Genomic DNA, 15,245 nt, shown 5'->3' on the forward strand with positions numbered 1-15,245 from the left:
GGACGAGTATACGAACAAAGGGCGCCTCCGTCGTAGCAGAGTCCCGGTGTTTGCTGGTTCTAATTACGGGCCCGCAAGCGACTTCGAATTAAACTTTCATCAGCCATTACCATATGAGAGAATTCTCATTAAGGTGGCGAACAGTGTCGAGTATTGTTCCCGAGCTGGGCTCGTTGTAAGGTTACATCGGAAGCCGTTGCTTTGCATCACAATCGAGCTGTGGTGTATGTTCGATGCGGGGGTTGGAGTGGTTGGGGATGGACGGAATCACATCTGTAATTGCGATCTCCTCCATCGAGTGCTCTTGGAGGTGAATATATGTTTGTATGGCTACTTTCCAGATGCAGGATATGGCTGGATAGTTCCTCGTCGACCTGAAGACTTCATAATTGACCATGACTTCTTGTCTGGTTACGGCTTACTGCCTAACAGGTATACCGATGTCTTTTAGGTAGGAGAAGGTTTGTGAAGTTCAGAATTACAACTTCTACTTCAAGCTGCCTCAGACTAATTCACGTCAAATTCTGCCAGTGGGAAGGTGTGCCAATCTGCCCAAGGATACTGAAGCACGGTGAATTACTGATACATTTGGTGAAGAGTAACATTCTCATACATATTTTCACATTACCTCTCCTTGATCCATAAAAGCGATATTCTTGATACGACCATAATGTCAGCTGTGTGGTTGATGGCTTTTCGACTTCTACCAAAACTAATGATTAACCTTCAGGCTTGACAGAGTTTCAACGATGGGTACTTCAATGAAGACGAAGTTATTCAAGAAATAACACAAAAGTTTTCATAGATACAACACTAAGGACCTCGCAATCCTCGCATACTAAGGATGTGAATTCTTTGGGAAAATCAGTTATTGAATAAGTAATGTAGCACTTAATAATATTGATCAAGGTGCAGGATGATATCTCGAAGGTTGAATAATAACAATTCAACTAGTATTCACTGTTAACTGTATATAAAACCCTGAAGATTAGGTCTGGCAATCTGGCCATTAGTAAATCCTCCATTGGAGCTTTCTCAGACATTAGTCAGATGCCCTTTGAACTTTTTTCACCTCTGAGATCACTTTTTTTAGGAGAGTTTCACTAGTAGCTGAACTGTTTAATCTGATGGATTTCAATTTTCGGTGCAGTTTACTCTTTCTTATAATTAAAATTTCAACCTAGTTTTGCCATGGATTATTTCAGATTTACCTTGGAAAGGTATGTCGAAGTTGTAATTTAGAAAATGAGTAATCCTTTTATCTAAACCTTGACGCCTATTGAAATTTCAAAGGTCCTACATTGAAGAGATATGGTATTCTCCTCCCATTTTTTTATCGGACGAGGCTGTGTACAAGACTTTAATGGGGACTGAAATACAAGAAATGATAAACATAAGGATAACGGCAAGTGTTCGAGATTTTTCTAAAATCTCCAACTCTTATATTTACACCTTAGAAATTTTTTCAGCAAAGATTTCCTCACAGATGAATCTTCTCCAAACGTCATGTGCTTCATTCTGTTTTATTCCCGAAAATGAATCAAATCCTTCTGCTATAAACTCAACATCAGGACCCTTTCGCTGGTGGTCTTAGCAAAGATCCATGAAATGGCCAGCATCGATTCATTCTGTTGTCGTCAGAGCATTCTACGCTTGACGGCCTGGACCCCACTGCATTCGAGTGATTCTGTTTGCAAACCCGTCCACAAAAGAATAAAATTGAATCGAATGCACTCTGCGCTTTTTACTTTATACTGAGGATTCAATTCAACACTCCAAAATTGTTTCTATATTGTGCCGACAATAGAATAGTTTGGTTTTATCAATATACACTGCGCAAAACGCTCATTATGGAAATCTCAAATTTATTCTACAACTGAAGGTGTTCTCAATGATAATTATTTTTATCAGAATTATGCATGCATATGTTATCCACTTTCAATGGTTTTCTTCAATACAGATGTTTTTTCCCAGCAGGAATAAAAAAAGATGATATTATCAGATTTTGAATGTATTGGCTTCATTCTAAAATCAATTGTTCCCGATCAATTCTAGTGATCACTAGTTTTCCTTTCGTTTGATTTTCTACACTCGATCGCTATGCAACGCGAAACACGCAATTTGACCCAAGAGGAATGTGCCCAAGCGGTAGTTTTGCGAGAAGAAGGCGGGACATACACAAGAATTGCAGAAAGGTTTGGAGTTTCCCATACAAATGTGTCCAGAATGTTGCAGCGATTCAGGGAGACAGGTATGAATGTCCGAAGACCAGGACAGGGTAGATCACGGGTAACAACTGCCATTCAAGAACGTTACTTGAGAGTTTCTTCGTTGAGACAACGGATTGCAACCGCTCGCCTCCTTCAAATTCAGCTTGAGCAAACTCATGAGGTGCAAATTAGCACTCAGACAATAAGAAATCGCCTCAGAGAATATGATTTAAGGCCTCGTGTCACGGCAAGAGGCCCTGCTCTCACCCCAGCCCATCGAAGGGGACGCGTTTGGATTTTGCGAGAGACCATATCCATTGGGAAGAGGCCGATTGGGAAAGAGTTCTCTTGACAGATGAGTCTAGATTCTGCCACTACCATCGTGATCGACGTTCCCTTGTATACAGACGTCCACATGAAAGATATGCTCAGTGCAATTTCCTGAATACTACTGGTTTCGGGGGAGGATCGATTATGGTATGGGGTGGAATATCTTTGACTGCTCTCGCACAGACCTAGTGGTCGTTGATAATGGAGCTATGAATGCTGATAAGTATATAAGAAACATTCTTGAAGAGCATATTGTGTCATTTGCCCCATACATTTCATTTTTATGGACGATAATGCCAGACCCCATCGTGCGCGCATCGTTCAGGAGGACCTTGAAGAGGTTGAAGTCTCTCGAATGGAATGGCCAGCAAGAAGTCCAGATCTCAATCCGATTGAGCAGGTTTGGGACAACCTCAATAGAAGGCTGAGAAGTTCAGAAAATCATCCAGCTACTCTTAATGACTTAGGAATCCAACTCGGAGAAATCTGGGAAGGATTAGATCAGAACATTTTAAGATCACTCATTTTGAGTATGAACCGTCGTTGCCGAGCTGAAATTAAGGCAAGGGGTGGAAATACCAAGTATTAAATCACTTATCAGCATTTCAGTATTTTGACAATTGTTCATTTCTCTTCTTTCACATAAGATTCGGTGAAATCCTGAATTTTTCCTCCATTTAATGTGTCTTGTTTCGTTCAAAACCTTCCCGACAGAACATAAAAAATAAGTTATAAAGTCAATGTAGAGTTAACTTCCATTAAAATTGAGATTTTCAGAATGTGCGTTAATTTTTTTGCGCAGTGTATAATCACGTGTAGTACCTCAAATTTATCTCTCGTTCTGAATCTCTGCAGAAGGAATCCTTCAGTATTTTCCTACAATTTCTTCGATAAAATCGTGAAAAAAAAAATAGAAAAATACCCAAAATAATGTATGCAAAAGTCACTTTATTCGGAACTTTCGTGTTTTAATCGGCATCTTGCTTTTCGTTCCACAACTCACCTGTTCATGTCAGCTCTCTCATCTTGATAATAAACGTAATTAATAATTTTTCCCATATCTGCATCGAATCGAATGATGAACCAACCTACCATAACTTTCCTCGACGCATTACTTACCTCATATCAGCTCATATTTCACCTACTTTCACGGCAACAGATCAAAGAAACCAATGCATATAAATGAAACGAAATCAATTAATAATGAACGATTTATTTTTATTGCAACACACGTCTGATCGAAATGAATATCGAACGAAACAATATCGAAATGGTACAATCTTCCAGCAGTCTGATATGTTTGTGAACGTAAAATTTACACTGATTTGTATGTGTGTGTGTGTAAGTATCAAGATCTGTCATGTGTGAAATTTTATACAATCATTGATAATAATCATCCATTAACTGTCGTACGCTTATACGGACTAAACTGAATCAATATACTCTTCTAATTTACAAACAAATAAATAATATTTCTATAACTCAAAAAACTTTATAGTATTATTCGGGAGTGTAGTCTTTTTAATTATTGGACTCTACAACGACGACTCTTGTGCTTTACCACTGACTCTTCCATTCCAGTTTGTATAAGCTTACAACAACTCATATATTAGCTTAATAATACATATTTATATAATAACAAATATCTGTTCACAATATTAGACTAAATACATACATATAGATACAATATTTCAAAATGTTGCGGTCACGCAGTCCATTTCTTCTGTACACGGAAAACCAAACGTCTGAACGCGTTGAAAGGATAATAAGGAACCGAAGGATATATATCACATTAACTGTACAGCACAGCACACTACAGGTATGAGAGGCTTCAAGAATTATTGTCCGAATTGGTCAGGATATAAGAGGTAGATCAGGGTCAAGATGAGACCGAAAACGTTGAGAATCAAGCCTTGTTCAGTGCCATTGGTTTATGTGGGGTTTCAGATCCGGAGGATATCGACGACGCTGGGGACATCCTCGAGCTGGTGGTGAGGCCCAGAGGTACCGAGCCTCCACTGGATGCACTCGAAGACGTAGCAGCCGCCAGGTTGGCTTTGGTTAACACTGAGCTCAAAGAGGAAGGCACCGCGCTGCTGGAATTCGCAGCCGCTATGCTCCTCGAGTAGTTCTCCAAGAGGGAGACTTCAGATGGACTTCCTGCAGCGTTGGAGATGTGCTGTGATGCCGATGGACCGTATAAGCTTCGGTAAAAATCGTGTGGTCTAGCGTAGGGACTAGTGTGGAGACCTGGTGGGGGTAACCTGCTGGTTATCGGTGGCATCAAACGACTGGTGGAGTAGATGTTGGACGCGGTGGAAGTGGGGGAACTGTCTCCTTCTTTGCTTGCCATGTCTGCCAGCGACCATATCCTGGGTTTCGTAACAGATACGGAGATTTGAGGGGGTGAGGAGGTTCTTGGTGGTAGGAAAGCTGGATGGTGCGGTCTGTCGTAGCATTCCGGACTGTCTGGTTCACTGTCCGGCCTTGATTCACTCCACTCACTCGCTGTATCTGGCGCCAAACGAGAGTGTGGTGGTCTATCTCCATCTTCACTCGAGGCTGTACCAGAATCTTTCGAATCTGTAACAAATAAATAATTAAGAATGACACCAACAAGATATTAGAGATGTCTAACTTACCAAGGAGGTCTTTTCCATCCGTGCTCTTATGATCATCGTCTTCGTTGTTGTTATCTTCGTCCTCCACCCTATTTCTAGGCTCCCAAGTCATCTTGTTCTCTTTTTTCAATCTTCGTCTAGCGTTCGCGAACCAAGTTGACACTTGGGTCAGCGTCATCTTGGTTATGATCGCCAACATGATTTTTTCGCCTTTGGTTGGGTAGGGGTTCTTTTTGTGTTCGTTCAGCCACGCTTTCAGGGTGCTGGTCGTTTCTCTTGTGGCGTTTTTTCTGCGCGCTCCGTTCAAGTCCATCCCGTATCTGTAACAATGAAGTATTCGGTCAATAACCGATTCGCCAAGTGCGCTTTTCAGATTTGGGGGCTTCAAATCAGGATCATTAGATAAATGATGTTCGTAGATGCAGATACCAGGATGTATTGATATCTAGTTAGCCTAGACCAGTTCCATGCATAAAAAAAATATTGCGTTACCATAGCAAAGAATTATAACACATTAGAAGTGTGAAGTTTGAGGTCAAAAAAGTAAACCAGAGTTACGCAATAATTTAAAGGAAACCGAAATTGTGAAAATCGAAAAATTGGAGTATCGAGCCATCATCAAGTACCTGTGTTTAAGAGGGTTAAGAGGTGAGCAGATTTACGAAGATATGCTTAATACCCTTGGTGATCAATGTCCTTCGTATGCGACCGTGAAAAATCGGACTGCAAGCTTCAAAAGAAGTAAATTTTCCATTGAAGATGATGACCGATCGGGAAGGCCAGTTTCTGTGTCAGTCCCCAAAAATATCGATGCAGTTCATGACATGATTTTATCAGACCGTCGAATTGGGCTGAAACGGATATCTGAAGGACTGAATATTTCATACGAATGCCTTCATCATATAGTTCACGTCAATTTGGACATGAGAAAAATTGCTGCAAAATGGATCCCCAAATGTTTGAATGTTGACCAAAAGCGTGCAAGGGTAGAAGCATCGCGTTCGATCTGTGCTCGATTTGAAAACGATGTAGACTTCTTAAACCGAATTGTTACTATGGATGAGACTGAGGTACATTTCTACGATCCAGAAACAAAGCAACAATCGATGGAATGGCGACACTCTGGTTCTCCAAGACCTAAGAAGTTTCGTGTCCAAAAATCTGCTGGAAAAGTTCTTGCTTCGGTTTTTTGGGATATGGAGTAATCGTGTAGCTTTTTTGGGTAAAGGTAGAACAATAACAGAAGTTATTCGTGATTTAGGGTTTGAATTACTAGAACACCCCCCTTATTCACTAGATTTGGCTCCATTCGACTCTCCTCGATTGAAAAAAAGTTTAAAAGGTCGTAAATTATTTTCCAACGAAGGAGTAATAAAAGCTGTGGAGGTCTGGTTTGCAGAGCAAGAAGAAACATTTTTTTTGAAAGGTCCTAGAGGCGTTGCAGGTTCGCTGTAATACATGTATCCAAGTAAGAGGAGAATATGTTGAGTAATAAAATATTTTGACAGTGGAACTTTGTTTGTTTCTATAGTAGGCTAAGAATTTTTCACTATATCCTCGTAAGATCAAATTTTATCCCAAAGCATAGCACTTGGAAGGAGTTTGTTCTTCAAACCTAGCCTGGTTCTTCATCATACATCCACAAACATTTCTGACACACGTAGCGTTCAAAATTACCGAAGTGAATCGTGTCATTTCTCTCGAATAACCTCCGTTGGAAGTGGTCCAAGACGCTGCCCTGTCACTTTAACAAATGCGGTGACTGATAGACAAGACTTCAAAAGATTTTAGGGGTCTCTGAATCTGGGAAAATGTTGCCATGCATAATTAAACAGTAATTACACCGTTGAGCCTTCGGTATTTGAGGACTTCATTCTGGAGTCGCTTGGAAGCGACTGGAAAAAAGCTGAGAATTTATGGCCGTCAAGAATTCTTCCATTGATAGTTACGCGAAAGCCATTCATTAGATGGTCGACGCGAAGTTTTTCGCAACTGAGATGAATGAGACTCGAGAATGCGTTTAAGCGAGGTCTGTATGGATTGGTTTCGGGTATTTTGAGAGAGTTAATTAGATGGTTGGAAAAAGTAGATTCTAGAAATAGTTCTTCTTCTTGTGCTGGGTCGTATACGCTATTCGCACTTGGAATTTGATACTCTTCCTTGAAACAACTTTGGACGAAAATCATTTTGGGAATTGAAAACTTTTAGGATCATGTTCTTTAATGTGTTTCATCATTCACTTGAAAAACCTGAAATAAGGTTATAGAAGTGGCAGGTATTCGTCCTTCTATTGTATATTAACTCTTAAAAGATCTTTTTCATAGAATCAGTGAGCATAATAGATAACAGCATAACAGTCTTAAAATAAGTCCCTTTGGATACTTGGATCACCCATCTTTGATTTTTTTATGAAATTTCAAGTATTATTCAAATTCCCCTCGCATGTAGCAACGAAGACAGTATGTCGTTTTACACCCTGTCATTAATCGAATTCCAATTTGGACGACAGATTGTTTTTCATCGAAATTTCCATTCCAGAACACAGGGGGGATGACAGACGAGGATACTTCGAAAACGGATGCTTATTCAAATGGAATCGAAAGCCAGTTCCAGGGAGTGACAGTCGCATATTGCGACAGATGGGCAACGACTTAGGGATGAGCAAAATCCAGGAAAGTTCGTTGTACAGGGTGGGCAAATTTCGATATTTTAGCACTACAGTTTTTTAACCAGAGAAGATACACAAAATCTGATACCCCATTCTCGTTCTCTTTTTCTGAGAAATTAACAATAGTAGTAGTCATTTTTGGCCACTTTCTTTTGTTTTCGAGTTATAAGCAAAAAGTGGAAAAATGGCGATATCGAAATTAATTTATATCTCCGCTAATACTGATGATAGAGCTCTGAAATTGAAACATTATACGGGCACTTTTTTACGTAGAATCCAGTGGCGTGCTCGCCTTTTTAGCAGGATTTTTAATTACGAAGCTATGACCCAAAGTTATGTTTTTTTAAATGGGAACACTAGTTTTCTGTGCAATTTTTTGAAAGCATAATTTTTACTGATTTCAAAAATATATAACATCATATGGTTTGTATTAATATAAATAATAGAAAATGGTCAAAAACCTTTTTTCCCAATATTTCTTTGGTTTCAACCTTTGATGAGCCTAGAAAAATATAGCATCGTATGATTACCAGTGTCTCTTTCTATAAGTCTTTTCATTATTATGAAAATTTATGAAATACATCTTGATTCAAATTTTGTGAAAATTGGTTAAAAGCATAGAAAGAATGACATTGCCGGAAGGAGACTGCTTTTGTTATAGGAAACTCTATTTTTCTGTGCTCGTCAAAAGTTGAAACCATGGAAATATTGGGAAAAAGTGTTTTTGACCATTTTCTATTATTTATATTGATACAAATCATATAATGTTATATATTTTTGAAATCAGTAAAAATTGAGCTTTCAAAAAATTGCACAGAAAACTAGTGTTCCCATTTAAAAAAACATAACTTTGGGTCATAGTTTCGTAAATAAAAATCCTGCTAAAAAGGCGAGCACGCCACTTGATTCTACGTGAAAAAGTGCCCGTATAATGTTTCCATTTCAGAGCTCTATCATCAGTATTAGCGGAGATATAAATTAATTTCGATATCGCCATTTTTCCAATTTTTGCTTGTAACTCGAAAACAAAAGAAAGTGGCCAAAAATCACTACTACTATTGTAAGTTTCTCAGAAAAAGAGAACGTGAATGGGGTATCAGATTTTGTCTATCTCCTCTGGTTTGGAAGCTGTAGTGCTAAAACATCGAAATTTCCCCACCCTGTACAGGGTGGGCAAAATTCGATAGGATTGAATGGCAGCTTTGTAACCTTATAAGAGCTAGGGAAAAATGGATGGCACGTTTCCGACCTCGATTTTCGAAAGATTGTTAAGGGCCAAAACCGCATGTCTTTATCTTCTTTTGTTTTCAAGTTATAAGTGAAAACTCAATTTTCGGCTGTTCGTACTGGTGCCCCTATTTCGTAAAGTAGGTATCAGTGACATCGAAAAACAAATGTTACATTCTACAGACACTTTTTCATGTACAATGCAGTTGATTTTTTTCACTTCGCCACTTCAGTGATTTAGTGGTAACTTTCATTTTTTAAATATAAACTCTATACATATTACAGTCCCATATTTTTTCTGATTAAGCATATATATAATATAAGTCGTATCTCCAATTGAATTGAATTTTGTTCCAATAATCTAATTGCTTGCTTCAAAATGACACTATTCTTAGAGATGTTTAAGGAGAGGAGGCAATTAGTTGAATTTCACTGAAATCGTCGTCTGTGAGAAGGCAGGGTTTCGAAAGTATCGAAAAAGCTAAAACAAACTTAATAATATATTCATCTCGGTTTTAAAACCGAAATTTCACCGTCCGCAATCAGATCCGCTGGCTTCTCCTAATAAGGAATCTCGACGAGGCAAACAGCCCGTGGACATCCCTGTTCGAAATCGAGTTATTCCAGCAGAAATGCGTGGTCTCGAATTGCACCTGGCGGGCATTCGAGGAGTCTCGTTAACTGACGGGTCTTATCGGCGAGCAGATCTCCTTATCGGCCCATCAGCAAACTCCTTAATACTTATACTTTAGGTGTCACTGTTAATAAGTCAAGCAGTCGGGGCCGGCGATACTTCTTGCTTTTTATTCAATTAGGAGCTGCCCCGACCGTTTGGATTTATTAGCCGACGTGGCAGGCGATGCGAATTTGTTTCGCGCGGGCGATTCACCTTTCGAGGGTTTTTTTCGCACACGGCAAATTTAAGATATTTTCGAAGTTTTTTCATCAACAGATCTTTCAATTTCAATTGGTTATTCCGCAAATATTTGTCAAATTTCTGATTGGACAAAGATGACAACGCTCTATGGTTTAAATTTCCCCCAAAGGTTTTGAACAGACAATGTGGGGGATGTTTTTGAATTCCAATGCTACTCGATCGAAAATAAAGATGTAAAATATCTCGAAATTCGAAAGATTGGAAACTTTGGCCAAATGCAACTCTGTTTGAAAGATCCACAGAATTTAATAACACATTAGAGTCATTCGGGGTAACTGAGCGCAGTGGGTAAGTGTGCGCAGTGCGTATATCTCGACTATCCAATGTATGAAAGAGGGGTTCATTTGGGTGAAGCAAGGGCGCAGAATCCCCAAATTAGTTCTCCATAGGAGTGCGCCGTGCGACGTTTCGTTAACTTTTTATTTGCAATCAATCAAATTCACTAGTTTTCTTGTTAATTTTCAGCATCTCTGCAAATTCTGCCAGGTCCAAGTTCCGAGTCCGACAGTGTTAAACAATATTTTATTCGATCATGGGTATATTAATCTAAATATGTAATAAAAAATTTTAGGTACTCTTAGCTGCTCAACTCTATAAGAACGTCAATTCAAAATTTGGCTTACTGGGGAAAGTGTGCGCGGGTAAGTGTGCGCATAGATTCATTATATGGGCATTAGTTCAGTGAGGAATAAATTATGACATTGTTGATTTTCTTGGTTAAGACTCGATCAATATTGTCCTATTTGTTCGGAAAAAAATGAAGAGCCACCAACAGGGGAATGTATCAAGTGTTGTGTTCACCAGGAATTGTGGCACGAAAAATAATGCAGTGCTTATAAAAAGGCGCTTCTGTATTGACAATAAACACCATTTCTCTAATATTGTAACATTTTCATGACATTATTTTGTAATTTGTTTTGATTGTGTGGTTCACTAAGCACTGCGTTCACTTACCCCGTGAGGGTGCGCACACTTACCCGCAATACGGAGCATGTGAACGCACTCCGACTTTCACCATTAAATTTCTTTTTGCGGAAAGAAAACTTTTTTGTTTGTTGGCTTTTTGATGTTATTTTATAGATAAGAAAATTCTCTATCTTATGAATATGTTTTAATTTTCCTAGATTCAACATTTGAAACAGGGTATGGCTTGAAAGGCAAAAGTGCGCACAGTTGCCCCGAATGACTCTACAGAAGTGTAGTGTCATAGATTTAACTTGTAATTCTGAAGCATAGACATATAGAGACATGGAGTGTGCCTTCCCCTTCTATCTATGCATGAAATACGGCCAAAAAAAGTGACAGAGAGAAACTGCACATCGGACATGCAGTTGTCTTTTTCTAGAATTATGATCGGTCCACACTCACCTCTATGCGAGAGAGACAGGTAATGGCCAGCCGATCATTTCTCTCTTTCTATAGAATAGCCAATTTCATGTTGGCATTGCTCAATCCATGTCTCTATGTCTATGTTCTGAAGGGAATTTTGATGTCATTAAAGTGCTCTGCCCGTGTGAACGGGTTTTGTCTGAATCTGCTCACTCTAGTGAGTTGTGATAAATGATTACAATTTGACGATCATTAACAGAGGTAATAGTTGCAAGCTGAATTCGTTCATCGAAAATGAAACAGAAATCAAAAGAAGAATATTCAATTCATATTTATCGCCAAAGAGATTGCTGTAAAACATTTATTGTATTGTAAATTCTACTCTGTTCACCAAAAGGATGGAAAAAGACAGTTTATGGCTTGTTTTTGGAATATAGTAGCCTGGTTGAATGGTATATGCTTAGGAAAACTTCAATGTTATGTTTCTAGGGATGGCATAGCTTATTATGAAAATTTCAAATGGCTCTATGTTTTCATCAGGGCCGAATCGATAAAAAAGGGTACAGGAAAAAAGTGTTTCTTTCGACGTCAAGAATCTACTGTTGAAATAATTGTACGTGTCAAGACTCGCCCTGTATAGGAAAAATGGTACAGGAAAAAAGTGTTTCTTTTGACCAAAAGTGTCTACTACTCAAATACTCGGAGACTCAACCTGTAGAGGTTGAGCTAAAGAATTTCCAGCTAACCTAATTTCCATTTTATACCTTCAATTGAAGTTTCTTCGTTTGTGTCCTAAATTTTCCAATATTTGAATGTGTCATCCGACATCCCAAATTCACCCTTATTTCCAGAATTACAGAAAGAGTGTACTCGGACCCAAACAATGAAAATTCCACCGGCGGCAGTCCGATCCTCCGCCACGACTTCGATTGCGACGCTGTGGACGAGCCGTGACGTCGAAGGCGTCGCGACGCTATTGGTTCCGCGTACCGGAAGATCCGCATGGCGCGTCCCTTTCAACGATCGCCATGGCAACTCTGATAACCGTTGAATGGAACACGGCAAAAACATCGACGCCGACGGCTCAAAATGGTACACGTAGCCTTTCATGCAGTTTTTCCGGTGGAAATGAGTGAAACGGGGACCTTTTGGACGTGAAGCGACATGTCCAACATGTCGGCATACAAAAGGGATGATGTTTTGACGGGTTTGGATTCGGGATTTTGAAAAGATAGGTATATCACGACTAATGAGGACTGAGGAGGGTCTATAACTCTATAATTTATGTCTTGCAATAAATGATCTTCTTATGCCTACTCAATTGCTAAACATACAGAACCTACAGTCGATTTCAAGGGTTTTTTCTCTTTATCACTCCATTTGTTTACTTTACCAAGTAGGTAGGTACTGTGGTTTCCACAAAAAGTTACAAATGACAGAATGGTTAAAAAGCTAATTTATTGATATCATACAAACACCTGTTATCCTTCGTTTGATGTGACTTATTGTACAGGGTTGGGATAAAATGTGGAATTAAGTAAAAACGAATCTCACTATACAGGGTACACACATATACAGGTACATATATTTCAACAGCAGATTCTTGAGGTTGAGAGTAACACTTTTTTACCATTTCCTCCGATTCGGTCTAGATAAAAAGATATAGCTATTTAAAGCTTTCATAATGAGCTGTGCCAGCTCTAGATAGACAAAATTCCCTTTTGAATAACAAATTAAATCTATGCCACTAAACATCTGTGCATCTTTCACACAGAGTTGCATTCAGCCAAAGTACCAAATTTTTCATATATGGCAGATATTTTTTATTTTTGGGGTGCAATATACGATAAAATATGAAGAATACTTTTATGTTTCAGAATGGCCCAATATTCATTAGTGAACTTACTTTTAATAGTTGGGTTTCTTGAATTTCTGCTATTTAATGGATAAACTGGAAGATCTAGGTGGAATTTTGTGTTCGCAGGAGATTCATTACATCAATGAAAAACTACATTCCGAAAAACATCCCATTCGATGAGATCTTTTGCTAGATGTAACTCAAAATTATAATCTTGATGGATTTTCAACAGCCTGTATCTTGTCAACAGCGCCGAATCGGCAAAAATTGTACACAGAATGTAGAGGTCAAAGAAGCACCCTGTATTTATGAAACTTGGGTGTCAAATGGGCGAGTGTTTGACTCATACAAATATTTCAACAGTAGAAGAAACACTTTTTTCCCTTACCATTTCTTCCGAATCGGCTCGGTTTAAAAGATACAGGCTGTTGAAAAACCATAAAGAAATGTTTTTTTAGTTCTATCTCACAAACGGTTTTATCGAATGAAATGAATTTCGGAATATAGTTTTTCATTTATTAGGTGAATCCTTTTCGTACACAAGATATCACCTACATCTTCCAGTTTTCTCATTAGAACCATTACGTACCATAAAAATACCAAAGATTCAAAGAACCCAACCCTAGAAACTAAATTGGACGCTATCTAATAAATATTTGAAAGTTTTGCAAAATAAAAGTATTCTTCATATTTATTTAATTCAAAAATAAATATCTGTAAAATTTGAAAAATTGGGTACTTTGGCTGAATACAACCCTGTTCAAAAGATCCACAGATGTGTTTTGTCACAGATTCATCTAGTTATCCTGAAGGTATTTTGGTATTTCCAGGGGTGGCACAGCTCATTACGAAGACTCAAAATGGCTATATCTCTTTATCAGGGCCGAATCAGAAAAAATTGTATAGAAAAATGTTTTTCTATTGACCTCAAGAATCTACTCTTAAAATATTTGTACGAGACAAAGACCCTAGATTTCAATTTAAATGGAGATTTGAAAAGATCTTGTTAGCGTTCACAGACATTCAATTTTTGGTCGGAAGGAATGGAACATAACCATAGAACCCCATTAATTCATCCAGCACCTTCGAATCATGCCATCGGTCACGTACCCCAGACAACATCCATAGAAAACCGCCCGACTCGTCTATGAACCGTCGATTACGACCGTCCCGATAGGAAATAAACAACAAACGAGGTACTTGCGATGCGTACGGTCGATCCGACATTGTTTGTAATTGGTGATTCTTCCGTTTACGTGTCTGGGACAGGGGGCATCGTACCACGTAGCCGGCAACGGAGCACGTGGAACACCGAAAACGACGTGTTCCAAATCGCGATTGATCAGCTGTATTTTCCGGGCCTGCTTGACCGATCCAGGAAATGACAAATGCTCACTTCCGAAGTGACAGATTGCATATTGATGGCGGTTCTATGTCGGCGGAAGAAATCGACGGGTGTTGGGTTCTTGTACCGTTCTTTCTCGAAACGTGAACAAGCACGATCAGTTCGTATTCCATAAAACTCTTTAGAGCTCGAGCAAAATCACTCTTGCTGTGGGTAGTCGGCGAAATCATTGAAAACTTAATGAAGGTTATATCAGAGTTGGACTGTCACCTTGAGAATGGGGTACGACATTGAACTGTCAAATGTCAAAATGGTGACAATTTGATTGGCAGCATTCATAAAGGGCTTCCAGATTTTAAAGTTGAGATATATTGGTTGATTTATAAGCTATATTTGTGCTGATTCGAACCGTTCAGTAACCTATAGCACATTTTTCCTCAGAAATCAGTGCATTGGAACTACTAACTTTCTTATCTACCTCAATGGTAAATAATGGCTCATCTTGTTGAGTTTCCACGCATCAGACACCGCTCTTTTACATGAAAAAACCAATATTCTTCTTTAGGGTTTGAAACATGATTGTGACTGTTGTACCATATTGCTTCACACCTATTTATGCTCGTAGATGGTACCTATGGGCAGTTGCCTTGTACAGAGACCTTAAGGCTGCATCCACATTATGCCGCTGTGTGCAAGATCGGCTGTGTGCCACAGTGTATT

General features: G+C 38.9%; 1 protein-coding gene across 1 annotated transcript in view; it reads right to left on the reverse strand.

The window, feature by feature from the left end:
* Positions 1-3,737: 3,737 nt before the first annotated feature.
* The window catches only part of LOC123320088 (homeobox protein caupolican), a 59,155-nt gene continuing 47,647 nt past the window's right edge, over positions 3,738-15,245 (reverse strand). The window contains exons 4-5 of the mRNA XM_044907261.1: positions 5,183-5,481; positions 3,738-5,123 (exon numbers count right to left, since the gene is read on the reverse strand). Of these exons, the coding sequence (XP_044763196.1) occupies positions 4,447-5,123; positions 5,183-5,481 (976 nt within the window). The 3' untranslated portion in view covers positions 3,738-4,446. The remainder of the gene's footprint in view (positions 5,124-5,182; positions 5,482-15,245) is intronic.

This window comes from Coccinella septempunctata, chromosome 1 (assembly GCF_907165205.1).
Source record: "Coccinella septempunctata chromosome 1, icCocSept1.1, whole genome shotgun sequence".
NCBI lineage: Eukaryota > Metazoa > Arthropoda > Insecta > Coleoptera > Coccinellidae > Coccinella > Coccinella septempunctata.